The sequence below is a fragment of the Triticum urartu genome, chromosome 7A (assembly GCF_056163025.1).
Source record: "Triticum urartu cultivar PI428250 chromosome 7A, HENAU_Tu73, whole genome shotgun sequence".
NCBI lineage: Eukaryota > Viridiplantae > Streptophyta > Magnoliopsida > Poales > Poaceae > Triticum > Triticum urartu.
Genome location: NC_141879.1, coordinates 59,307,606 through 59,335,114, shown reverse-complemented (window position 1 = coordinate 59,335,114; position 27,509 = coordinate 59,307,606). Strand labels below are relative to the sequence as shown.

The 27,509-nt window shown below is 39.3% G+C and overlaps 2 protein-coding genes across 2 annotated transcripts; one reads left to right on the top strand and one right to left on the bottom strand.

Annotated features, from left to right (window-relative positions):
• Positions 1 to 1,016: 1,016 nt before the first annotated feature.
• LOC125527696 (uncharacterized) lies at positions 1,017 to 2,625 on the top strand. The gene is made up of 6 exons (XM_048692215.2): positions 1,017 to 1,181; positions 1,491 to 1,571; positions 1,774 to 1,882; positions 2,084 to 2,168; positions 2,260 to 2,322; positions 2,411 to 2,625. Exons 1-5 carry the CDS (start codon positions 1,116 to 1,118, stop codon positions 2,306 to 2,308), a joined length of 390 nt encoding a protein of 129 aa, XP_048548172.1. The 5' UTR covers positions 1,017 to 1,115; the 3' UTR covers positions 2,309 to 2,322; positions 2,411 to 2,625.
• Positions 2,599 to 7,034, bottom strand: LOC125527695 (transcription factor GTE1). The gene is made up of 9 exons (XM_048692214.2): positions 6,746 to 7,034; positions 5,934 to 6,171; positions 5,532 to 5,699; positions 4,711 to 4,788; positions 3,804 to 4,028; positions 3,611 to 3,706; positions 3,281 to 3,339; positions 3,032 to 3,182; positions 2,599 to 2,939 (listed from the first exon to the last, which is right to left on the bottom strand). Exons 2-9 carry the CDS (start codon positions 6,048 to 6,050, stop codon positions 2,778 to 2,780), a joined length of 1,056 nt encoding a protein of 351 aa, XP_048548171.2. The 5' UTR covers positions 6,051 to 6,171; positions 6,746 to 7,034; the 3' UTR covers positions 2,599 to 2,777.
• Between the last annotated feature and the right edge of the window lie 20,475 nt (positions 7,035 to 27,509).

Sequence of the window (27,509 nt, the reverse complement as noted above, 5' to 3'; positions counted from 1 at the left end):
CAGGGGACGTTGGTGGTGGGCGGCGTCTCGCACCAGGCCGCCGTCGTGCCAGACGGTGAGGTCGAGGTCGTGGAGTTTTTTTTGGAACTGGGAGGTCCTAGAGTTGCCTTAGTTTGCGACCAGATTTCCGTGATTGCAGGGGACGTGGGAATGGTAGTTCCAGTATTACATCTTAGGTGAAGCATGGTCAGGCATTGAAAATTGTTAAGTGTACCCCATAAAAATATTAGATCAATGGTGGCTGTTAGATTGAGAAGTGTGGGTCTAATCGTGTGGTGTTGATTGGTTCGTGTGGATTGTGGGACTAATTGCAAAGTGCATTTAAGAAAGTTTTTGTTTGATTGTTTAATAGCAGTGTAGATGGATCGGAGGGAGTACTACATCTTTTGCAATGCATAATAATTCTCATTTTTGCCCTTGCTGATTATTCCATTGAGGTTCCTTTTTGTTATCAAAAATTTAAATGGCATCCCTGGTTTCACGGGAACAAAATATTGGTGTATCACCTCGGAAATGGCCAAAGGAGGCCATATCACAACAATGTGTTCTCTTCTTCCCCAAATAAGTGTCGTTGTTTTAGTTTAAATTGTGACTTTTAAACTAAAATGACTACACTTATTTTGGGACGGAGGGAGTACATATTTAAATACCACATTCTTACAACGCAAAATAATAATAGTAATAATAAAATAGTGTATGTAGAAATACATGTATAACAAGTTCGTGAACATTTTCGTAACCATATATTTTCACACTACAAAAAGAAAAAGAAATACGTGCATGAAAATGAGCCATATTTTATGGGCCAGGATTTCGTTTTCTTTGTGTAGCTCACAAATCATAACGTTTTCGAACGAAAATTTACAGATCCGTCATGAACATGTATAAGCTTTCGTGTTTTTTTTAATAGAGACTTGTAAAAGAGGAAATATTATTTTTGAAATATTTTTCGAATTTTTAAATAGAAGGGCTCCCTGGAGCCCAGCCCGGCGCTATAACTTGGCACTCCGGGTGCACTAGGGTTCATCAGGTCAAAAAAGAAAAAGAAAAGCAAAGTGTACTAGGGTTCGTTGCTGACCACTCATCGATCGTTCCCGGAGCCGGCGGCGACCGCGATGCCCGGGAAGAAGAACGCGGAGCCGGCGCCCGCCGCCGTCCCGCCCCAGCCCGCGCCGATGCCGGTAAGCCGTCGACCTCCCTCCCCGGCCGGCGGCCCGCCCTCCTCGAAACCTCGCCGTCCCCCGTGCGCGTGCCCTCTTGTTTTATGCTCGCGGCTCCGCGGAGCAGCCGGCCGATTTCGCTCAAGAGAACTCTGATCTTTTAGCAGAAATTAAGAATTTTTTTTGTCTGTGATTGAGAGGAATTAAGTAGTGCTAGTATCTTTGTATGTCTCTGATGATCGTATCTAGGTGAACTGATGAACTCATGAGGCGCGCGATTGCTGATGAACTGACGAATCTTGGGAGTAATCTTGTGGAGATCTTGTGCAGCCTGTGAAGGTGTTCAGGTTGAACGATGGCGGCGGGTGGGACGACTACGGCGCCGGCCGTGTCACCATCGACCACCTCGAGGTATGGCATATGCTGTTCACTAGAGATTCGCAGTGCTTTCGTCCAACACAACATAAGATGTTGTTACAACCGATATGTGACGGCAGAGCGAGTAGCAGAACAGATTACATCGTAACAATGTCCCTTCATCGCACATTGGGGGTTCCGCTGATTTAGGTTGTCACTCATGGCCTTCTTCGTTCCCGTATGTTTGTTGTCGCAGGGATCGACATCGGAGAAGGAGATCGTTCTGGCTGTCATAGACGTGGAGAACAAGGAGACGATGCTTTTGCATCTCATCACCCCGGATGACATTTACAGGAGGCGCCAAGGTGAAGAAGCCCCTCTCTTGCTTCCCCTGCTTTCCCCTCTCTCAATTTCTGTTCTTTCAACATTCAAATCTAAGACGAAAAGTCATCGCAGAAAAGATGGAAGCTTTAAGTTAATCTGTTTTGAATGGTGCCGCCTTTATTTTGTTTGTTCCCCTCTGTTCAATGGCACCATGATTATGCCATCTTCAATCTCTCTCGCAGGGACGTTCATCTCGTGGTTCGATCCCGAGACCGGCTTGTCCATCTCCTTGAGCTTCCTAGACGCGGCGGCGTGCTCCGATGTGTGGTATGTTACCATCACAATGAAAATGATATTGCGAATGTTGTTTCATTATGCTTTAAGCATGATGGTGATGCTAATGTATGGTATCTTGCAGGGACACGATCTGCCAAGTGCAGAGAAAACTGAGGCCTGATGGTTGGTAGACGGCAGTGGTGAGGTGAACCATACAATCAAACCCCTTTGATGTTTCTTTCACCCCAAAGATAAGAATGCTCAGCATAGATTTTTTACATTGTTTTGTGCAGCTCCTCAAGAACAGTTTACCCTATGAAGTGAAGCTGATGAGTTAGGAAGTTTACCAATGAATAACCTCTGTTGTTTTCTTCAGGATTTATTGAATTAGGATGCCCTTTTTCGCAGCGCCATGTGCAGAGTACACACCATTAATTTTATGTAATAAAAATCACCTCTGTTGTGATTATTATTTTTGAGCTGCATCAACATTGCTCTGTATTTAACATAGGTGGCAATAACATGCTATAACATTAGACCAGGTCAGGTGTGACTGCTTAGTGCAGATTCATGTTCATATATACACTGCCACACATGTCTTACACACAAGGGAGAAAATTGTCCCATGACGGTACTTCTACGGAAACATCCTGAACCGGGCTATCTCCGGATCCGTTTCGAGGCGGTCTTGGCTAGAGCATTGTAGATATCGCGCTTCCTCTTTGCGTTTTCGTCGGTCTTGCCAGGGGCCGCGGCTGTGTTGGCCTGTCGCTCCAACGCTTCCCTCACAAAGAACTTCAGCCTCCAGAGGGTCGTCTCGCTCTGCATCCGCCCGCGCAGGAAGCATGGTTTAACATTTTATAAACAGTGTGGCGCATGGAGCGCGGTTAGGGTTCAGAATAAAGGAGCTTTACCTGAGCATCCATGTCAAGGTCCACTTCCTCTGCTGTAGTTTGGAAGTTAGGATTGTCTTGTGCAACCAGCTCCAGCGCCTTGCTAAGATCTTCCGGTGTCAGGTGGCAAAGACCTGCACCGAGTTTCCTCTTCTCGTCTGTGGTCATTTTCCTACAAGATAAAAAATATTGTAACGTTTTTAGGCTTGGCACCCCTATAAGTCTGTAGCAAACAGCAAAAGGCATGAGATAAACGTCTTTAAGACGTACCTGCATCTCTGAACCACCATGTTCCGGAGCATCTCTAGCTGCTTATTAATCTCATTCAGCTGGAACACGAGAAATAAAAGGTACTGAATATCTATAACAAAACAAAACAAGGGAACACAGTAGGGGTTGCAGTGAATATGCAAGGCATATATTTGACAAGGATACAGAAGCATGTTCAGGCTGGCCAAGAAAGGATTTCACATCGATACATCAATAGACAAAAAGCTAAATGATAACAGCCATTTTTTCTAAACATGAGTCGAAGTCAGTATATGTGCTAAAATCAATACTGACACAAGAATAAAAAGAATAACAGTCCAGAGGGCCGACCTCATCATCAGTATCTTTTGCTAATTTTGCAATAGCATCTTCCGGAGAAGTGTCTGTGGTTGGAGCATCGTTTGGTTCCACCTGTTGTTTCCTTTCCTAAAACAATAGGATCCAACTTATTGTTGTCAAATGCTAAATAACACATATCCATATCAAAACAAAAACGGTAACATCTGAGACTACAAATATCAACCTCATTCTCAACTTTAGGGAGAAGCTGGAGCCATTTCTCCTCAAATTTCTCGAGTAATAACTTGGCCATTATGTGAACATCGTGATGTTCATCATTGTATGTCATTGCATTGGTAAAAATTAATCTAACATCAGAATATATTTCTCGAACACTTCTATACTTGGTACCATCCTTCGCTTCCATTTTGTTTTGGATGGTCGAGAAATCCATAGGTTTTGTTATAATCTGCAAAATGTAGAAACCAAAGATATGAGTCACTACAAACAAGCTTCAGGTAAAGAAACCAACGAAGCAACTCCATCTTACTGATATACTAAATATAGAAAAACATATTCGCTATCAACTCAAGGGATACATCAATATGAAGTACACTATAGAAGGTAAATAATAAGTGGCAAAGCCAATTACAGCTGTAAGATAAACAGAAAACCTAATATGTCAGGTTTTCCTTCTATAGATTAGGGATGATTACAATCTTAGAGTTCCAAGCAATGGTTTTCAGTTTCATGTACATGGAAGAGGGCAAACAATAGTTACAAAACCAATTAACAGCTAATAAGATACCCAGCCATGTTTTCCATACATAGATAAGGGAGGATTTAACAGTTTTTCCCTTGACATTGAAAATCTTCTCAGAAAGTGCAATAGCATGTGAACTGAAAGCAGAATGGAGACCAGAAAAAAAAAATCCTGCAGCGAATCACGAGTAACGTGCTATGCAATCAAAGTCAGCTTGTGTTTTTAAGATCCTGATGGCTTGCCAACATTAGGTCATGCAAACTATAAACAGTACTATCAGAACTAATTCACATTAAGTTACCAAAATGTATCACTTATAGTCAAAATTTCTTTTCATTAGGAACAGAACTCTAGCAAAATACAGGACAAACTGTACTGGCAGTATCACCTTGTGATAGTCATCAAGTTGTAGGCCTACAACATCTACCGGTTGCAGAAATGGCGCTGACCATTCATGAGACGTGATCTGGAAGAAAATGAAAATAGAAAAGAGGATCAAGTGCCAAATTTTGCAAAAATCAACAGAAAGCTTTTCATAGGGCAAAGAGATCGCATATTTGAGTTTTTAGCTGCAGTAGCTCAATCGAACTTGGAAGGTGCATAAAGAACGATAAATTTTGTACTGGGTATTACACCATAGAAAACTAGATTAATAAAAAGGATTTTCCACATATAGTGGTTGAATCAATCCCAAAAGTATATCCAATTTAAAAAAAATGCATTGTAAGTTCACTTGCAAGGCTTTTTAGTTAGGTTCAGATGATTGCATTCAGCAAGAGCTGCAGACCATATATTTTAGGCTTATTTCATTCACTGCGCCAGAAGACCACATGTGAAAAATGGTCTACCAATGAACACAGCCAAAAAGAACCAGATTGATGTTCATGGAAGCATACATAAATTTGGGAGCTGTTTGAAACTTGTAGCAGAAATCTTGATTCCATTCTAAATCTATCTTGCTGGAAAGAACAGGAGGAGTATGTGCAGGCAATCACTACAAGCAATGGAAAAAGTCTAGGTTGCCACATTAGTCAATATCGATCACGATCAGGTCGGAAAGCCTTCTAATGTTCTAAATTGACTCGCGAATTACAAAGCTGGCACCAGTCCGACTTTCTAAAACACACTCTAGGATGCAAGAATATAGCATAAGTAGCCAGCAAACACAATGAACCATGGGATAAACCACAGCTGAAGAAAGATCATCACCTGGCGAATGATACCGGTAAGCTGCCGCATGAGGTCGGGCATCCCTTTGCAGTTGCTGTCCCTTGCACCATTCGCCGCATACCTGCTGCTACCACTGGCCCTGCGCCCTCCGCTGCCATGCTTCTTGCCGTCGTAGAACCCTACCACCTCGTTCACCCTCCTCTCCAGCTGCAACACACACCAGTTCAAGTCTGAGACAACTTTGCCCTAATTCTTGGGGGGAAAGAACACCGTATCGCAACAGGAGACCGCTAGACCTGACACCTAATCATGCAATAGCCAAAATCCCCGAAAATGGCGCACTCTTGAGAATCAAGCTGCTCTGGCAGCAGAGCCCTTCATGGAAATCACTACTGAGGCGAGACGGAAACTGATACCAAGGCTAGGAGGGGGCGGGGTTACCACGTCGGTCTTGCAGGCGAGGTCGTCGACCTGGCACCGGAACGAGTCCACCTCCGACACCGCGGGGTGCTCCGCGGTGGCGGCCGCCGCCTGTTGCGCGCCGTCCTCCGGCACCATCTATGGTTCGTCTCCGCCGGCTGTGTGCGAGTAGCGAGCGACACTGTGGCTGTAGTCGCGGGGGCTAATTGATAAAATGTCCCATGTTTGCTCTGCCCCAGCCAAACTGCCCAATCTTTATCTGCAATTGATCAAATATCCAAATTTAGCGCTTTGCCAATTGATAAATGCCACGCGTACAACTGACCATGATTCTTTGCTAGATGACATAAATGAGAGGGTGGAAAGACCAGAATATATTCCCTATAAAAAATAACAAAATAATTTTGCCATTAAAAAAAACAGAGTTGCTAAATCTCAGTCGACTTAGATATAAAACTTGGTTATGTCTCAGTCGATGCTATATTCATCAGATCTTGCGTAGAGATTTGTGCAAAATTTTCTTTTTAGTTTTTTCTTTCTTATGTGTTCTGTCACTTGATTGAGACTTGGTTAAATCTTAATCGACTGAGATCTAGTCGCACCCTTAAAAGAAATTCAGGCCAAAACTTAACCATCCAGAAAAATCTGGAAAAAAAAGAAATACCGCACAAAAGCCTCATCCATGTCCTGTGACGGTTTTGCTAAATAATAAAAAAAAAATCTTCATCGTCCGAGATCCATTCCCCGTGCTAGTGTTCATACCAAGTCCAAATCGAGGAACTGGCCAGATGCATGGATAGTCACGCTTGAGAGAAAGGCGAAAAGAAGCTGACCTGAGAGGAACCTCTCTCCCTCCCTCGAATGGGGCCGCTGGTGGCGGTCGTCGCCTTCACGGACGGGGGCGAGCTGGGGTGGAGCGGCCGGCGGCGCGGCGAGGAGAAGGCGGGGCCGCGCGGAAGAGAGGGAGGGAAGGGAGAGGCTCGCCACGGCGGAGGACCTGGGGGGCGGGGTGTGAGCGCGTAGCTCCGGCGGCGGGGGAGCTGTCGAGCGGGCGGAGGAGGCTGGGCGGCCGCCGGTCGTGCTGGAGGAACAGAACAGATACGGGTCCTGTAAAAAAAAACAGATAAGGGTGGGCTCTTGGGCGACGTGGCGGGCTTTCTACTGGACTAACGACGGGCCGGTCGCACTCGAGGTTAGCCGGCCCGATTTCCCAGCCCATCGAGGCTAAATATTCTCTCAGAAAAATGTGAGTAAACTATCTGGCAAACGAGCCATTATCAGCGAGATCAAGTGCAAGCGTCTTTGTTTGATTGTATAATTTTTCTTCTGAAGGTCATGCTATTAATGTCGAAGCACATAGTCTAGCCAGGTTTTCTCTTTCGTTAAGTCTAAGACGTCACGTTTGGTTCGGCTAATTCCAAGATCCGAACTCTATCCCACACTCTGTGGTGTTTGATAAATAAAACTTAGTTTTACCTCCCCCACCCCCAAAAAAAACTAGGAAATGCGCAGCGAGCAAACTGCATATGGACCAGCCCAAGTAGCTAGGATAGTTTTTTTTTCTACACTATTTTTCAGGCTTTTTCCCTTTGGGTTTTATTTCTTCACTAGTGTTCCTTTCTTTCTTTCTCTTTTCATTTTTCTTGTTTATTTTTTTAATAAATTCAACATTTCTAAAAAATGTTCAAAAAACTTCGGAATTTTATTTTTCTTCATTTTTTCCAAAAAATGTTCGTGCTTTGAAAAACATTTGAAGTTTTTCAAAATTCTTTCACGTTTTTCAAAAAATGTCCACAATTTCGAGTGTTTTTCCAAAAATGTTCAAGTTTTCAATTTTTTATAGTTTTTAAAAAGTATTCATTTTAAAAACAATCATGTTTTGGAATTTAAAAAAGGTTACATTCAGAAAACAAACGCGTTTTGAAATTTCAAAAAAAGTTCAGATGTGATGTTGCGCATAGACATAGTTTTTAAAGTTCAACGGGGCCTAGTAGTTAGCAGAGTTCATCCGCTTGAGTGGCTAGCCATGCGCCCTTTGCTCACATGTCACTTTTTATATTTTGACCAATTTGTGCTAGAGTGCAACACACTGCTGGGTCGGCCCACCAGGACACACCCCCTTTGTAATGGTAATATTCACCTATATGTCTAATTTGGGCACATTATAATAAATTATGCAATGAATATGTCATCACCTTGGTCGTTTGACTTGAAAACCATGAATGTTCAAACACGATAGCCCGTTTTGTGAAGGATATTTTTCTTTCAAAATTTTCATATTGAAAGTTTGTTATTTTCATCCTAACTAATACACATAAAAGGAGTCCATACGAAAGGATTGCATTTTTTGGACTTGTATCCTTTTTGTTTCATTTTCCCCAAACAAGGGCAAAACGGCCATTCATGGTAAGGGGCTGAATCTCTCAAACTTTAAGTGGTTCTTTCATATAATTACTACTTGCGTACACTTGAAGTTCAAATTTGAATTTAAATGTGTGAAAGTAGCTAGAAATCTAGAAGATCCAGAAAACAGGGGAATTTTCTAAAAATATGGTCTACTTTTTGTGAAAATTGGAGTGGTGCCATTTTGCACTATCTTTTTTTACCCGTTTCACAAAAATATCCATCTTTTACACTTAGAAAAATGCAAAAAATATTTTTTGTACAAAATGTTGCAAACTCTATTTGGCATCATTGTTTGTAATGGCGAGATGCACCTAAATGCCAAGTTTAGGCCCATTGTCGTAAATTATACAATAAATATGACCATCACCTTATTAATTTGAGACCATATTTTGGCATGGCAATAAGTGTAAATAACATGGCCTGAAATGAAAAAGTTCTCAGCAATGAAAATTATTCGTCTCGTCGAAATGAAAAACTTTGATTTTGGGATCATCTTTACCCAAGGTCGTATGCAATCTCGACAAGCAAAATAGTGTAGTGCATACCCCCTTTTGCCGAGTGTAGTAGTCGGGAAAGCACATTTTGCGCGAGTTCCAATATTTTGCCGAGAGTTTTTTCCACGACACTCGGCAAAACACCCGTGGGGGAGAAGGCGGGGTGGGGCCAGGCCATGCAGAAGAGAGGGCGGGAAGGGGCAAGCTCGCAACCTGGGGGGGGGGGGTCAAGGGTTAGCCCCGGCGGTGGGGGAGCTGTCGAGCGGGCGAGGGAGGCTGGGAGGCGGCCGGTCGTGCTGGAGGAACATAACCGATGCATGTCCTGTAAAAACATGTAAGGATGGGCTCTTTGGCAACATGACAGGCTTTCTACTGGACAAAGACAAGTCGGTCATACTAGAGGTTGGCCGACCCAATTTCCCAGCCCATCGAGGCTACATTTTCTCTCAAAAATGTGAGCAAACTGTCTGGAAATGAGCCATTATCAGTGAGGTCAAATTGGAAATGTCTTTATTTAATTGTATTTATTTTCTAAAGAAGATGCTGTCAACGTCCAAGCACATAGTCTAGACAGGTTTTCTTCCGTTATGTCTGGGACGTCATGTTTGGTTTGGCTGATGTGATGACCCAAACTCTATCCCACACTCCATGGTCTTTGATGAATAAAACTTGGTTTTACCCCTAAAAAATCTGGGAAATGAGCAGCGAGCAACAGATGGACCAGCCCAAGTAGCTAGGATTGGTTTTTCTTACAATATTTTTCAGTTTGTTTTCCTTTTTTTGTTTTCTTTGTTCACTAGTTTTCCTTGCTTGCTTTCTTTCTTTTTTCCTTTTTCTTTTTCTGTTTCTTTTTTCATAAATTCAACATTTCCTCTTCAAACATTGTTGGGAATTTGATTTTTTTTCATTTTTCTAGAAAATGTCCATGATTTGAAAAATGTTTGAAGTTTTTAAAAATCTTTCACACTTTTAAGAAAGTGTCCACAATTTGAGTGAATTTTCTCTTTCGTTAAGTCTAAGACGTCACGTTTGGTTCGGCTAATTCCAAGATCCGAACTCTATCCCACACTCTGTGGTGTTTGATCAATAAAACTTAGTTTTACCTCCCCCACCCCCAAAAAAACTAGGAAATGCGCAGCGAGCAAACTGCATATGGACCAGCCCAAGTAGCTAGGATAGTTTTTTTTTCTACACTATTTTTCACGCTTTTTCCCTTTGGGTTTTATTTCTTCACTAGCGTTCCTTTCTTTCTTTCTCTTTTCATTTTTCTTGTTTATTTTTTTAATAAATTCAACATTTCTAAAAAATGTTCAAAAAATTTCGGAATTTTATTTTTCTTCATTTTTTCCAAAAAATGTTCGTGCTTTGAAAAACATTTGAAGTTTTTCAAAATTCTTTCACGTTTTTCAAAAAATGTCCACAATTTCGAGTGTTTTTCCAAAAATGTTCAAGTTTTCAATTTTTTATAGTTTTTAAAAAGTATTCATTTTAAAAACAATCATGTTTTGGAATTTAAAAAAGGTTACATTCAGAAAACAAACGCGTTTTGAAATTTCAAAAAAAGTTCAGATGTGATGTTGCGCATAGACATAGTTTTTAAAGTTCAACGGGGCCTAGTAGTTAGCAGAGTTCATCCGCTTGAGTGGCTAGCCATGCGCCCTTTGCTCACATGTCACTTTTTATATTTTGACCAATTTGTGCTAGAGTGCAACACACTGCTGGGTCGGCCCACCAGGACACACCCCCTTTGTAATGGTAATATTCACCTATATGTCTAATTTGGGCACATTATAATAAATTATGCAATGAATATGTCATCACCTTGGTCGTTTGACTTGAAAACCATGAATGTTCAAACACGATAGCCCGTTTTGTGAAGGATATTTTTCTTTCAAAATTTTCATATTGAAAGTTTGTTATTTTCATCCTAACTAATACACATAAAAGGAGTCCATACGAAAGGATTGCATTTTTTGGACTTGTATCCTTTTTGTTTCATTTTCCCCAAACAAGGGCAAAACGGCCATTCATGGTAAGGGGCTGAATCTCTCAAACTTTAAGTGGTTCTTTCATATAATTACTACTTGCGTACACTTGAAGTTCAAATTTGAATTTAAATGTGTGAAAGTAGCTAGAAATCTAGAAGATCCAGAAAACAGGGGAATTTTCTAAAAATATGGTCTACTTTTTGTGAAAATTGGAGTGGTGCCATTTTGCACTATCTTTTTTTACCCGTTTCACAAAAATATCCATCTTTTACACTTAGAAAAATGCAAAAAATATTTTTTGTACAAAATGTTGCAAACTCTATTTGGCATCATTGTTTGTAATGGCGAGATGCACCTAAATGCCAAGTTTAGGCCCATTGTCGTAAATTATACAATAAATATGACCATCACCTTATTAATTTGAGACCATATTTTGGCATGGCAATAAGTGTAAATAACATGGCCTGAAATGAAAAAGTTCTCAGCAATGAAAATTATTCGTCTCGTCGAAATGAAAAACTTTGATTTTGGGATCATCTTTACCCAAGGTCGTATGCAATCTCGACAAGCAAAATAGTGTAGTGCATACCCCCTTTTGCCGAGTGTAGTAGTCGGGAAAGCACATTTTGCGCGAGTTCCAATATTTTGCCGAGAGTTTTTTCCACGACACTCGGCAAAACACCCGTGGGGGAGAAGGCGGGGTGGGGCCAGGCCATGCAGAAGAGAGGGCGGGAAGGGGCAAGCTCGCAACCTGGGGGGGGGGGGGGGTCAAGGGTTAGCCCCGGCGGTGGGGGAGCTGTCGAGCGGGCGAGGGAGGCTGGGAGGCGGCCGGTCGTGCTGGAGGAACATAACCGATGCATGTCCTGTAAAAACATGTAAGGATGGGCTCTTTGGCAACATGACAGGCTTTCTACTGGACAAAGACAAGTCGGTCATACTAGAGGTTGGCCGACCCAATTTCCCAGCCCATCGAGGCTACATTTTCTCTCAAAAATGTGAGCAAACTGTCTGGAAATGAGCCATTATCAGTGAGGTCAAATTGGAAATGTCTTTATTTAATTGTATTTATTTTCTAAAGAAGATGCTGTCAACGTCCAAGCACATAGTCTAGACAGGTTTTCTTCCGTTATGTCTGGGACGTCATGTTTGGTTTGGCTGATGTGATGACCCAAACTCTATCCCACACTCCATGGTCTTTGATGAATAAAACTTGGTTTTACCCCTAAAAAATCTGGGAAATGAGCAGCGAGCAACAGATGGACCAGCCCAAGTAGCTAGGATTGGTTTTTCTTACAATATTTTTCAGTTTGTTTTCCTTTTTTTGTTTTCTTTGTTCACTAGTTTTCCTTGCTTGCTTTCTTTCTTTTTTCCTTTTTCTTTTTCTGTTTCTTTTTTCATAAATTCAACATTTCCTCTTCAAACATTGTTGGGAATTTGATTTTTTTTCATTTTTCTAGAAAATGTCCATGATTTGAAAAATGTTTGAAGTTTTTAAAAATCTTTCACACTTTTAAGAAAGTGTCCACAATTTGAGTGAATTTTCTCTTTCGTTAAGTCTAAGACGTCACGTTTGGTTCGGCTAATTCCAAGATCCGAACTCTATCCCACACTCTGTGGTGTTTGATCAATAAAACTTAGTTTTACCTCCCCCACCCCCAAAAAAACTAGGAAATGCGCAGCGAGCAAACTGCATATGGACCAGCCCAAGTAGCTAGGATAGTTTTTTTTTCTACACTATTTTTCACGCTTTTTCCCTTTGGGTTTTATTTCTTCACTAGCGTTCCTTTCTTTCTTTCTCTTTTCATTTTTCTTGTTTATTTTTTTAATAAATTCAACATTTCTAAAAAATGTTCAAAAAATTTCGGAATTTTATTTTTCTTCATTTTTTCCAAAAAATGTTCGTGCTTTGAAAAACATTTGAAGTTTTTCAAAATTCTTTCACGTTTTTCAAAAAATGTCCACAATTTCGAGTGTTTTTCCAAAAATGTTCAAGTTTTCAATTTTTTATAGTTTTTAAAAAGTATTCATTTTAAAAACAATCATGTTTTGGAATTTAAAAAAGGTTACATTCAGAAAACAAACGCGTTTTGAAATTTCAAAAAAAGTTCAGATGTGATGTTGCGCATAGACATAGTTTTTAAAGTTCAACGGGGCCTAGTAGTTAGCAGAGTTCATCCGCTTGAGTGGCTAGCCATGCGCCCTTTGCTCACATGTCACTTTTTATATTTTGACCAATTTGTGCTAGAGTGCAACACACTGCTGGGTCGGCCCACCAGGACACACCCCCTTTGTAATGGTAATATTCACCTATATGTCTAATTTGGGCACATTATAATAAATTATGCAATGAATATGTCATCACCTTGGTCGTTTGACTTGAAAACCATGAATGTTCAAACACGATAGCCCGTTTTGTGAAGGATATTTTTCTTTCAAAATTTTCATATTGAAAGTTTGTTATTTTCATCCTAACTAATACACATAAAAGGAGTCCATACAAAAGGATTGCATTTTTTGGACTTGTATCCTTTTTGTTTCATTTTCCCCAAACAAGGGCAAAACGGCCATTCATGGTAAGGGGCTGAATCTCTCAAACTTTAAGTGGTTCTTTCATATAATTACTACTTGCGTACACTTGAAGTTCAAATTTGAATTTAAATGTGTGAAAGTAGCTAGAAATCTAGAAGATCCAGAAAACAGGGGAATTTTCTAAAAATATGGTCTACTTTTTGTGAAAATTGGAGTGGTGCCATTTTGCACTATCTTTTTTTACCCGTTTCACAAAAATATCCATCTTTTACACTTAGAAAAATGCAAAAAATATTTTTTGTACAAAATGTTGCAAACTCTATTTGGCATCATTGTTTGTAATGGCGAGATGCACCTAAATGCCAAGTTTAGGCCCATTGTCGTAAATTATACAATAAATATGACCATCACCTTATTAATTTGAGACCATATTTTGGCATGGCAATAAGTGTAAATAACATGGCCTAAAATGAAAAAGTTCTCAGCAATGAAAATTATTCGTCTCGTCGAAATGAAAAACTTTGATTTTGGGATCATCTTTACCCAAGGTCGTATGCAATCTCGACAAGCAAAATAGTGTAGTGCATACCCCCTTTTGCCGAGTGTAGTAGTCGGGAAAGCACATTTTGCGCGAGTTCCAATATTTTGCCGAGAGTTTTTTCCACGACACTCGGCAAAACACCCGTGGGGGAGAAGGCGGGGTGGGGCCAGGCCATGCAGAAGAGAGGGCGGGAAGGGGCAAGCTCGCAACCTGGGGGGGGGGGTCAAGGGTTAGCCCCGGCGGTGGGGGACCTGTCGAGCGGGCGAGGGAGGCTGGGAGGCGGCCGATCGTGCTGGAGGAACATAACCGATGCATGTCCTGTAAAAACATGTAAGGATGGGCTCTTTGGCAACATGACAGGCTTTCTACTGGACAAAGACAAGTCGGTCATACTAGAGGTTGGCCGACCCAATTTCCCAGCCCATCGAGGCTAAATTTTCTCTCAAAAATGTGAGCAAACTGTCTGGAAATGAGCCATTATCAGTGAGGTCAAATTGGAAATGTCTTTATTTAATTGTATTTATTTTCTAAAGAAGATGCTGTCAACGTCCAAGCACATAGTCTAGACAGGTTTTCTTCCGTTATGTCTGGGACGTCATGTTTGGTTTGGCTGATGTGATGACCCAAACTCTATCCCACACTCCATGGTCTTTGATGAATAAAACTTGGTTTTACCCCTAAAAAATCTGGGAAATGAGCAGCGAGCAACAGATGGACCAGCCCAAGTAGCTAGGATTGGTTTTTCTTACAATATTTTTCAGTTTGTTTTCCTTTTTTTTGTTTTCTTTGTTCACTAGTTTTCCTTGCTTGCTTTCTTTCTTTTTGTCCTTTTTCTTTTTCTGTTTCTTTTTTCATATATTCAACATTTCCTCTTCAAACATTGTTGGGAATTTGATTTTTTTTTCATTTTTCTAGAAAATGTCCATGATTTGAAAAATGTTTGAAGTTTTTAAAAATCTTTCACACTTTTAAGAAAGTGTCCACAATTTGAGTGAATTTTCTCTTTCGTTAAGTCTAAGACGTCACGTTTGGTTCGGCTAATTCCAAGATCCGAACTCTATCCCAAACTCTGTGGTGTTTGATGAAGAAAACTTAGTTTTACCTCCCCCACCCCCAAAAAAACTAGGAAATGCGCAGCGAGCAAACTGCATATGGACCAGCCCAAGTAGCTAGGATAGTTTTTTTTCTACACTATTTTTCAGGCTTTTTCCCTTTGGGTTTTATTTCTTCACTAGTGTTCCTTTCTTTCTTTCTCTTTTCATTTTTCTTGTTTATTTTTTTAATAAATTCAACATTTCTAAAAAATGTTCAAACAATTTCGGAATTTTACTTTTCTTCATTTTCCCCAAAAATGTTCGTGCTTTGAAAAACATTTGAAGTTTTTCAAAATTCTTTCATGATTTTCAAAAAATGTCCACAATTTCGAGTGTTTTTCCAAAAATGTTCAAGTTTTCAATTTTTTTATAGTTTTTAAAAAGTATTCATTTTAAAAACAATCATGTTTTGGAATTTAAAAAAGGTTACATTCAGAAAACAAACGCGTTTTGAAATTTCAAAAAAAGTTCAGATGTGATGTTGCGCATAGACATAGTTTTTAAAGTTCAACGGGGCCTAGTAGTTAGCAGAGTTCATCCGCTTGAGTGGCTAGCCATGCGCCCTTTGCTCACATGTCATTTTTTATATTTTGACCAATTTGTGCTAGAGTGCAACACACTGCTGGGTCGGCCCACCAGGACACACCCCCTTTGTGGCCACCCTCCTATTTTACGCAAGGAGGTCTCCAACTATCTAACTAACAGGTATCCTTCCAGAGGCTTCCACAGAGGTCACTTTTAGGCCCCGAGAGTGCATCAAGTGACGCGCCCAGCTACTGCCACGTGTCGTGCGCTGGGTTCACCCTTAGAATTTTTTTCTTACACATGTTTATTGTTCTTTCATGAAGCCATGCTTGACTGTGGGAAACACAGCTTCCCGAGAAGGAAAAAAGCACAATTTTGCTTCCGTGACTGGCAAAGCACAACTATAATTTCCCCCCAAAAGGAAAAGCATAGCATGTTCTTGGATGAGATGCATAGGTAGTGCTTCTCTGAAAAGGGAAAACACATCTATGCTTCTCCGAAAAAAGAGCACGACTGTGCTTCCCAGAAAAAAAGAGAAGCATGGCATGTGCTTCTTGAAAACGGAAAAGCATAGCATGTGCTTCCACGAGAAGCAAAACCGTGTTTCCTGAAAAGGAGAAAGCACAACTGTTCTTCCAAATATTATGAAAAAGCACAACCGTGATTTCGGGTTACGTTTTTTCGGTTTCGATTTTTCCTTCTTTGGTTTCTGTATTTTTTGTTTTCATCATTTTTTTTATTTTTGATTTTTCGTGAAGAAAAAGTTCATCGAAACATGGGACCTAGTTTTAAAGATCTCGACCCGAGAAATCCAACGATGAAAATGGTTCGTGATTTAAATGCGCTGTTCAAGAGATAAAATAATTTTAAAAAAATGAATCCATGAAGAAGCATAGTTTAAAAAACTGAACCCGAAATCGAACCGGAAAGGTTGCCGGTTCAGGTTTTTACTGGTCGAACCGCCAGTTCATCGGTTTGATAATCAGTTTTTTAAGCAATAAAATAATATATGTTGATTAATATATGTGGTAATATAGTCTGAAACAATGGTCAAATAAAATTATATCCATGTAGGACAACAAAGTAGCACAAACCAAGTTGGTTATTGGGCCATGGGCAGGCCCCGTGTACTGCTCACACGACTTAGGATCAAATCCCAATTACCCAATTTCTGTTAAAACATTTTTCCTGTTTTTCCCGGTTCAATGGCCCAGTATTTTCACCAGTTTTCTAGAAAACTGGCCGGTTCGACCGGTTTTCTCCGGTCTGATTGCAGAACGGTCTTATTATCTTAAAAAACTACTGAGGCTATCGATTTCGATTTTTTCGGTTCAACTGCCAGTCCGGTCTGGTTTTTTAAACTATGCGAAGAAGGGGAAATTCCCATGTGTGTGCCACTTGTCAGCACCAATGAAGGTGGGGAGTGCCTTTGCAAAAAGGTACCCCTTAATTAGTGATTTCAGAAAGAATAGGCTAAATAAATCCATTAAAGTTTTCCCTACAAATTACAATAATCCAAATAAATTATATATTGATTTCTTTTACAATCAAAAGTATATACTGATTAACACTACCACATTGCCGGTTGATCACGGAACAAACCAGCACATAAAGGCATCTACAATGCTTAAAGGTACACCCTCAGATGTCCACGCTATCCTTTAAATATCCGCCCTTCCCATTTAAAAAATATTTCCACTAAATATTTAAAATACACGGATTGTTAATTTTTTAGCTAGAAATCTAGGAAATTTACAAAACTTGGGAATTGTCCATCTAATATGGTCTACTTTTTGTGAAAATTGGAGTGGTGCAATTTTGCACCCTGTTTTTCGTACCCGCTTCCCAAGAAACACCCATTCTGGACACTTACTCCCTCCGTTCCAAAATATTTGTCTTTTTAGACATTTCAAATGGACTACAACATACGGATGTATCTGGACATATTTGAGAGTACATATTCACTCATTTTGCTCCGTATGTAGTCACTTGATGAAATCTCTAGAAAGACAAATATTTAGGAACGGAGGGAGTAGAAAATAGAAAATGATTTTTTTGTACAAAAGGTTGGAAACTCTATTTTGCAACATTATTTGTAATGGTAATATTCACCTATATGTCTAATTTGGGCACATTATAATAAATTATGCAATGAATATGTCATCACCTTGGTCGTTTGACTTGAAAACCATGAATGTTCAAACACGATAGCCCGTTTTGTGAAGGATATTTTTCTTTCAAAATTTTCATACCGAAAGTTTGTTATTTTCATCCTAACTAATACACATAAAAGGAGTCCATACGAAAGGATTGCATTTTTTGGACTTGTATCCTTTTTGTTTCATTTTCCCCAAACAAGGGCAAAACGGCCATTCATGGTAAGGGGCTGAATCTCTCAAACTTTAAGTGGTTCTTTCATATAATTACTACTTGCGTACACTTGAAGTTCAAATTTGAATTTAAATGTGCGAAAGTAGCTAGAAATCTAGAAGATCCAGAAAACAGGGGAATTTTCTAAAAATATGGTCTACTTTTTGTGAAAATTGGAGTGGTGCCGTTTTGCACTATGTTTTTTTACCCGTTTCACAAAAATATCCATCTTTTACACTTAGAAAAATGCAAAAAATATTTTTTGTACAAAATGTTGCAAACTCTATTTGGCATCATTGTTTGTAATGGCGAGATGCACCTAAATGCCAAGTTTAGGCCCATTGTCGTAAATTATACAATAAATATGACCATCACCTTATTAATTTGAGACCATAATTTGGCATGGCAATAAGTGTAAATAACATGGCCTAAAATGAAAAAGTTCTCAGCAATGAAAGTTATTCGTCTCGTCGAAATGAAAAACTTTGATTTTGGGATCATCTTTACCCAAGGTCGTATGCAATCTCGACAAGCAAAATAGTGTAGTGCATACCCCCTTTTGGCGAGTGTAGTAGTCGGGAAAGCACATTTTGCGCGAGTTCCAATATTTTGCTGGGAGTTTTTTCCACGACACTCGGCAAAACACCCGTGGGGGAGAAGGCGGGGTGGGGCCAGGCCATGCAGAAGAGAGGGCGGGAAGGGGCAAGCTCGCAACCTGGGGGGGGGTCAAGGGTTAGCCCCGGCGGTGGGGGACCTGTCGAGCGGGCGAGGGAGGCTGGGAGGCGGCCGGTCGTGCTGGAGGAACATAACCGATGCATGTCCTGTAAAAACATGTAAGGATGGGCTCTTTGGCGACATGACAGGCTTTCTACTGGACAAAGACAAGTCGGTCATACTAGAGGTTGGCCGACCCAATTTCCCAGCCCATCGAGGCTAAATTTTCTCTCAAAAATGTGAGCAAACTGTCTGGAAATGAGCCATTATCAGTGAGGTCAAATTGGAAATGTCTTTATTTAATTGTATTTATTTTCTAAAGAAGATGCTGTCAACGTCCAAGCACATAGTCTAGACAGGTTTTCTTCTGTTATGTCTGGGACGTCATGTTTGGTTTGGCTGATGTGATGACCCAAACTCTATCCCACACTCCATGGTCTTTGATGAATAAAACTTGGTTTTACCCCTAAAAAATCTGGGAAATGAGCAGCGAGCAACAGATGGACCAGCCCAAGTAGCTAGGATTGGTTTTTCTTACAATATTTTTCAGTTTGTTTTCCTTTTTTTTGTTTTCTTTGTTCACTAGTTTTCCTTGCTTGCTTTCTTTCTTTTTTCCTTTTTCTTTTTCTGTTTCTTTTTTCATAAATTCAACATTTCCTCTTCAAACATTGTTGGGAATTTGATTTTTTTTTCATTTTTCTAGAAAATGTCCATGATTTGAAAAATGTTTGAAGTTTTTAAAAATCTTTCACACTTTTAAGAAAGTGTCCACAATTTGAGTGAATTTTCTCTTTCGTTAACTCTAAGACGTCACGTTTGGTTCGGCTAATTCCAAGATCCGAACTCTATCCCACACTCTGTGGTGTTTGATGAATAAAACTTAGTTTTACCTCCCCCACCCCCAAAAAAACTAGGAAATGCGCAGCGAGCAAACTGCATATGGACCAGCCCAAGTAGCTAGGATAGTTTTTTTTCTACACTATTTTTCAGGCTTTTTCCCTTTGGGTTTTATTTCTTCACTAGCGTTCCTTTCTTTCTTTCTCTTTTCATTTTTCTTGTTTATTTTTTTAATAAATTCAACATTTCTAAAAAATGTTCATAAAATTTCGGAATTTTATTTTTCTTCATTTTTTCCCAAAAATGTTCGTGCTTTGAAAAACATTTGAAGTTTTTCAAAATTCTTTCATGTTTTTCAAAAAATGTCCACAATTTCGAGTGTTTTTCCAAAAATGTTCAAGTTTTCAATTTTTTATAGTTTTTAAAAAGTATTCATTTTAAAAACAATCATGTTTTGGAATTTAAAAAAGGTTACATTCAGAAAACAAACGCGTTTTGAAATTTCAAAAAAAGTTCAGATGTGATGTTGCGCATAGACATAGGTTTTAAAGTTCAACGGGGCCTAGTAGTTAGCAGAGTTCATCCGCTTGTGTGGCTAGCCATGCGCCCTTTGCTCACATGTCACTTTTTATATTTTGACCAATTTGTGCTAGAGTGCAACACACTGCTGGGTCGGCCCACCAGGACACACCCCCTTTGTAATGGTAATATTCACCTATAGATCTAATTTGGGCACATTATAATAAATTATGCAATGAATATGTCATCACCTTGGTCGTTTGACTTGAAAACCATGAATGTTCAAACACGATAGCCCGTTTTGTGAAGGATATTTTTCTTTCAAAATTTTCATATTGAAAGTTTGTTATTTTCATCCTAACTAATACACATAAAAGGAGTCCATACGAAAGGATTGCATTTTTTGGACTTGTATCCTTTTTGTTTCATTTTCCCCAAACAAGGGCAAAACGGCCATTCATGGTAAGGGGCTGAATCTCTCAAACTTTAAGTGGTTCTTTCATATAATTACTACTTGCGTACACTTGAAGTTCAAATTTGAATTTAAATGTGCGAAAGTAGCTAGAAATCTAGAAGATCCAGAAAACAGGGGAATTTTCTAAAAATATGGTCTACTTTTTGTGAAAATTGGAGTGGTGCCATTTTGCACTATGTTTTTTTTACCCGTTTCACAAAAATATCCATCTTTTACACTTAGAAAAATGCAAAAAATATTTTTTGTACAAAATGTTGCAAACTCTATTTGGCATCATTGTTTGTAATGGAGAGATGCACCTAAATGCCATGTTTAGGCCCATTGTCGTAAATTATACAATAAATGTGACCATCACCTTATTAATTTGAGACCATATTTTGGCATGGCAATAAGTGTAAATAACATGGCCTAAAATGAAAAAGTTCTCAGCAATGAAAATTATTCGTCTCGTCGAAATGAAAAACTTTGATTTTGGGATCATCTTTACCCAAGGTCGTATGCAATCTCGACAAGCAAAATAGTGTAGTGCATACCCCCTTTTGCCGAGTGTAGTAGTCAGGAAAGCACATTTTGCGCGAGTTCCAATATTTTGCCGAGAGTTTTTTCCACGACACTCGGCAAAACACCTGTGGGGGAGAAGGCGGGGTGGGGCCAGGCCATGCAGAAGAGAGGGCGGGAAGGGGCAAGCTCGCAACCTGGGGGGGGGGGGGGGGGTCAAGGGTTAGCCCCGGCGGTGGGGGAGCTGTCGAGCGGGCGAGGGAGGCTGGGAGGCGGCCGGTCGTGCTGGAGGAACATAACCGATGCATGTCCTGTAAAAACATGTAAGGATGGGCTCTTTGGCGACATGACACGCTTTCTACTGGACAAAGACAAGTCGGTCATACTAGAGGTTGGCCGACCCAATTTCCCAGCCCATCGAGGCTAAATTTTCTCTCAAAAATGTGAGCAAACTGTCTGGAAATGAGCCATTATCAGTGAGGTCAAATTGGAAATGTCTTTATTTAATTGTATTTATTTTCTAAAGAAGATGTTGTCAACGTCCAAGCACATAGTCTAGACAGGTTTTCTTCCGTTATGTCTGGGACGTCATGTTTGGTTTGGCTGATGTGATGACCCAAACTCTATCCCACACTCCATGGTCTTTGATGAATAAAACTTGGTTTTACCCCTAAAAAATCTGGGAAATGAGCAGCGAGCAACAGATGGACCAGCCCAAGTAGCTAGGATTGGTTTTTCTTACAATATTTTTCAGTTTGTTTTCCTTTTTTTTGTTTTCTTTGTTCACTAGTTTTCCTTGCTTGCTTTCTTTCTTTTTTCCTTTTTCTTTTTCTGTTTCTTTTTTCATAAATTCAACATTTCCTCTTCAAACATTGTTGGGAATTTGATTTTTTTTTTCATTTTTCTAGAAAATGTCCATGATTTGAAAAATGTTTGAAGTTTTTAAAAATCTTTCACACTTTTAAGAAAGTGTCCACAATTTGAGTGAATTTTCTCTTTCGTTAACTCTAAGACGTCACGTTTGGTTCGGCTAATTCCAAGATCCGAACTCTATCCCACACTCTGTGGTGTTTGATGAATAAAACTTAGTTTTACCTCCCCCACCCCCCAAAAAACTAGGAAATGCGCAGCGAGCAAACTGCATATGGACCAGCCCAAGTAGCTAGGATAGTTTTTTTTCTACACTATTTTTCAGGCTTTTTCCCTTTGGGTTTTATTTCTTCACTAGCGTTCCTTTCTTTCTTTCTCTTTTCATTTTTCTTGTTTATTTTTTTAATAAATTCAACATTTCTAAAAAATGTTCATAAAATTTCGGAATTTTATTTTTCTTCATTTTTTCCCAAAAATGTTCGTGCTTTGAAAAACATTTGAAGTTTTTCAAAATTCTTTCACGTTTTTCAAAAAATGTCCACAATTTCGAGTGTTTTTCCAAAAATGTTCAAGTTTTCAATTTTTTATAGTTTTTAAAATGTATTCATTTTAAAAACAATCATGTTTTGGAATTTAAAAAAGGTTACATTCAGAAAACAAACGCGTTTTGAAATTTCAAAAAAAGTTCAGATGTGATGTTGCGCATAGACATAGGTTTTAAAGTTCAACGGGGCCTAGTAGTTAGCAGAGTTCATCCGCTTGTGTGGCTAGCCATGCGCCCTTTGCTCACATGTCACTTTTTATATTTTGACCAATTTGTGCTAGAGTGCAACACACTGCTGGGTCGGCCCACCAGGACACACCCCCTTTGTAATGGTAATATTCACCTATAGATCTAATTTGGGCACATTATAATAAATTATGCAATGAATATGTCATCACCTTGGTCGTTTGACTTGAAAACCATGAATGTTCAAACACGATAGCCCGTTTTGTGAAGGATATTTTTCTTTCAAAATTTTCATATTGAAAGTTTGTTATTTTCATCCTAACTAATACACATAAAAGGAGTCCATACGAAAGGATTGCATTTTTTGGACTTGTATCCTTTTTGTTTCATTTTCCCCAAACAAGGGCAAAACGGCCATTCATGGTAAGGGGCTGAATCTCTCAAACTTTAAGTGGTTCTTTCATATAATTACTACTTGCGTACACTTGAAGTTCAAATTTGAATTTAAATGTGTGAAAGTAGCTAGAAATCTAGAAGATCCAGAAAACAGGGGAATTTTCTAAAAATATGGTCTACTTTTTGTGAAAATTGGAGTGGTGCCATTTTGCACTATCTTTTTTTACCCGTTTCACAAAAATATCCATCTTTTACACTTAGAAAAATGCAAAAAATATTTTTTGTACAAAATGTTGCAAACTCTATTTGGCATCATTGTTTGTAATGGCGAGATGCACCTAAATGCCAAGTTTAGGCCCATTGTCGTAAATTATACAATAAATATGACCATCACCTTATTAATTTGAGACCATATTTTGGCATGGCAATAAGTGTAAATAACATGGCCTAAAATGAAAAAGTTCTCAGCAATGAAAATTATTCGTCTCGTCGAAATGAAAAACTTTGATTTTGGGATCATCTTTACCCAAGGTCGTATGCAATCTCGACAAGCAAAATAGTGTAGTGCATACCCCCTTTTGCCGAGTGTAGTAGTCGGGAAAGCACATTTTGCGCGAGTTCCAATATTTTGCCGAGAGTTTTTTCCACGACACTCGGCAAAACACCCGTGGGGGAGAAGGCGGGGTGGGGCCAGGCCATGCAGAAGAGAGGGCGGGAAGGGGCAAGCTCGCAACCTGGGGGGGGGGGTCAAGGGTTAGCCCCGGCGGTGGGGGACCTGTCGAGCGGGCGAGGGAGGCTGGGAGGCGGCCGATCGTGCTGGAGGAACATAACCGATGCATGTCCTGTAAAAACATGTAAGGATGGGCTCTTTGGCAACATGACAGGCTTTCTACTGGACAAAGACAAGTCGGTCATACTAGAGGTTGGCCGACCCAATTTCCCAGCCCATCGAGGCTAAATTTTCTCTCAAAAATGTGAGCAAACTGTCTGGAAATGAGCCATTATCAGTGAGGTCAAATTGGAAATGTCTTTATTTAATTGTATTTATTTTCTAAAGAAGATGCTGTCAACGTCCAAGCACATAGTCTAGACAGGTTTTCTTCCGTTATGTCTGGGACGTCATGTTTGGTTTGGCTGATGTGATGACCCAAACTCTATCCCACACTCCATGGTCTTTGATGAATAAAACTTGGTTTTACCCCTAAAAAATCTGGGAAATGAGCAGCGAGCAACAGATGGACCAGCCCAAGTAGCTAGGATTGGTTTTTCTTACAATATTTTTCAGTTTGTTTTCCTTTTTTTTGTTTTCTTTGTTCACTAGTTTTCCTTGCTTGCTTTCTTTCTTTTTGTCCTTTTTCTTTTTCTGTTTCTTTTTTCATATATTCAACATTTCCTCTTCAAACATTGTTGGGAATTTGATTTTTTTTTCATTTTTCTAGAAAATGTCCATGATTTGAAAAATGTTTGAAGTTTTTAAAAATCTTTCACACTTTTAAGAAAGTGTCCACAATTTGAGTGAATTTTCTCTTTCGTTAAGTCTAAGACGTCACGTTTGGTTCGGCTAATTCCAAGATCCGAACTCTATCCCAAACTCTGTGGTGTTTGATGAAGAAAACTTAGTTTTACCTCCCCCACCCCCAAAAAAACTAGGAAATGCGCAGCGAGCAAACTGCATATGGACCAGCCCAAGTAGCTAGGATAGTTTTTTTTCTACACTATTTTTCAGGCTTTTTCCCTTTGGGTTTTATTTCTTCACTAGTGTTCCTTTCTTTCTTTCTCTTTTCATTTTTCTTGTTTATTTTTTTAATAAATTCAACATTTCTAAAAAATGTTCAAACAATTTCGGAATTTTACTTTTCTTCATTTTCCCCAAAAATGTTCGTGCTTTGAAAAACATTTGAAGTTTTTCAAAATTCTTTCATGATTTTCAAAAAATGTCCACAATTTCGAGTGTTTTTCCAAAAATGTTCAAGTTTTCAATTTTTTTATAGTTTTTAAAAAGTATTCATTTTAAAAACAATCATGTTTTGGAATTTAAAAAAGGTTACATTCAGAAAACAAACGCGTTTTGAAATTTCAAAAAAAGTTCAGATGTGATGTTGCGCATAGACATAGTTTTTAAAGTTCAACGGGGCCTAGTAGTTAGCAGAGTTCATCCGCTTGAGTGGCTAGCCATGCGCCCTTTGCTCACATGTCATTTTTTATATTTTGACCAATTTGTGCTAGAGTGCAACACACTGCTGGGTCGGCCCACCAGGACACACCCCCTTTGTGGCCACCCTCCTATTTTACGCAAGGAGGTCTCCAACTATCTAACTAACAGGTATCCTTCCAGAGGCTTCCACAGAGGTCACTTTTAGGCCCCGAGAGTGCATCAAGTGACGCGCCCAGCTACTGCCACGTGTCGTGCGCTGGGTTCACCCTTAGAATTTTTTTCTTACACATGTTTATTGTTCTTTCATGAAGCCATGCTTGACTGTGGGAAACACAGCTTCCCGAGAAGGAAAAAAGCACAATTTTGCTTCCGTGACTGGCAAAGCACAACTATAATTTCCCCCCAAAAGGAAAAGCATAGCATGTTCTTGGATGAGATGCATAGGTAGTGCTTCTCTGAAAAGGGAAAACACATCTATGCTTCTCCGAAAAAAGAGCACGACTGTGCTTCCCAGAAAAAAAGAGAAGCATGGCATGTGCTTCTTGAAAACGGAAAAGCATAGCATGTGCTTCCACGAGAAGCAAAACCGTGTTTCCTGAAAAGGAGAAAGCACAACTGTTCTTCCAAATATTATGAAAAAGCACAACCGTGATTTCGGGTTACGTTTTTTCGGTTTCGATTTTTCCTTCTTTGGTTTCTGTATTTTTTGTTTTCATCATTTTTTTTATTTTTGATTTTTCGTGAAGAAAAAGTTCATCGAAACATGGGACCTAGTTTTAAAGATCTCGACCCGAGAAATCCAACGATGAAAATGGTTCGTGATTTAAATGCGCTGTTCAAGAGATAAAATAATTTTAAAAAAATGAATCCATGAAGAAGCATAGTTTAAAAAACTGAACCCGAAATCGAACCGGAAAGGTTGCCGGTTCAGGTTTTTACTGGTCGAACCGCCAGTTCATCGGTTTGATAATCAGTTTTTTAAGCAATAAAATAATATATGTTGATTAATATATGTGGTAATATAGTCTGAAACAATGGTCAAATAAAATTATATCCATGTAGGACAACAAAGTAGCACAAACCAAGTTGGTTATTGGGCCATGGGCAGGCCCCGTGTACTGCTCACACGACTTAGGATCAAATCCCAATTACCCAATTTCTGTTAAAACATTTTTCCTGTTTTTCCCGGTTCAATGGCCCAGTATTTTCACCAGTTTTCTAGAAAACTGGCCGGTTCGACCGGTTTTCTCCGGTCTGATTGCAGAACGGTCTTATTATCTTAAAAAACTACTGAGGCTATCGATTTCGATTTTTTCGGTTCAACTGCCAGTCCGGTCTGGTTTTTTAAACTATGCGAAGAAGGGGAAATTCCCATGTGTGTGCCACTTGTCAGCACCAATGAAGGTGGGGAGTGCCTTTGCAAAAAGGTACCCCTTAATTAGTGATTTCAGAAAGAATAGGCTAAATAAATCCATTAAAGTTTTCCCTACAAATTACATTAATCCAAATAAATTATATATTGATTTCTTTTACAATCAAAAGTATATACTGATTAACACTACCACATTGCCGGTTGATCACGGAACAAACCAGCACATAAAGGCATCTACAATGCTTAAAGGTACACCCTCAGATGTCCACGCTATCCTTTAAATATCCGCCCTTCCCATTTAAAAAATATTTCCACTAAATATTTAAAATACACGGATTGTTAATTTTTTAGCTAGAAATCAAGGAAATTTACAAAACTTGGGAATTGTCCATCTAATATGGTCTACTTTTTGTGAAAATTGGAGTGGTGCAATTTTGCACCCTGTTTTTCGTACCCGCTTCCCAAGAAACACCCATTCTGGACACTTACTCCCTCCGTTCCAAAATATTTGTCTTTTTAGACATTTCAAATGGACTACAACATACGGATGTATCTGGACATATTTGAGAGTACATATTCACTCATTTTGCTCCGTATGTAGTCACTTGATGAAATCTCTAGAAAGACAAATATTTAGGAACGGAGGGAGTAGAAAATAGAAAATGATTTTTTTGTACAAAAGGTTGGAAACACTATTTTGCAACATTATTTGTAATGGTAATATTCACCTATATGTCTAATTTGGGCACATTATAATAAATTATGCAATGAATATGTCATCACCTTGGTCGTTTGACTTGAAAACCATGAATGTTCAAACACGATAGCCCGTTTTGTGAAGGATATTTTTCTTTCAAAATTTTCATACCGAAAGTTTGTTATTTTCATCCTAACTAATACACATAAAAGGAGTCCATACGAAAGGATTGCATTTTTTGGACTTGTATCCTTTTTGTTTCATTTTCCCCAAACAAGGGCAAAACGGCCATTCATGGTAAGGGGCTGAATCTCTCAAACTTTAAGTGGTTCTTTCATATAATTACTACTTGCGTACACTTGAAGTTCAAATTTGAATTTAAATGTG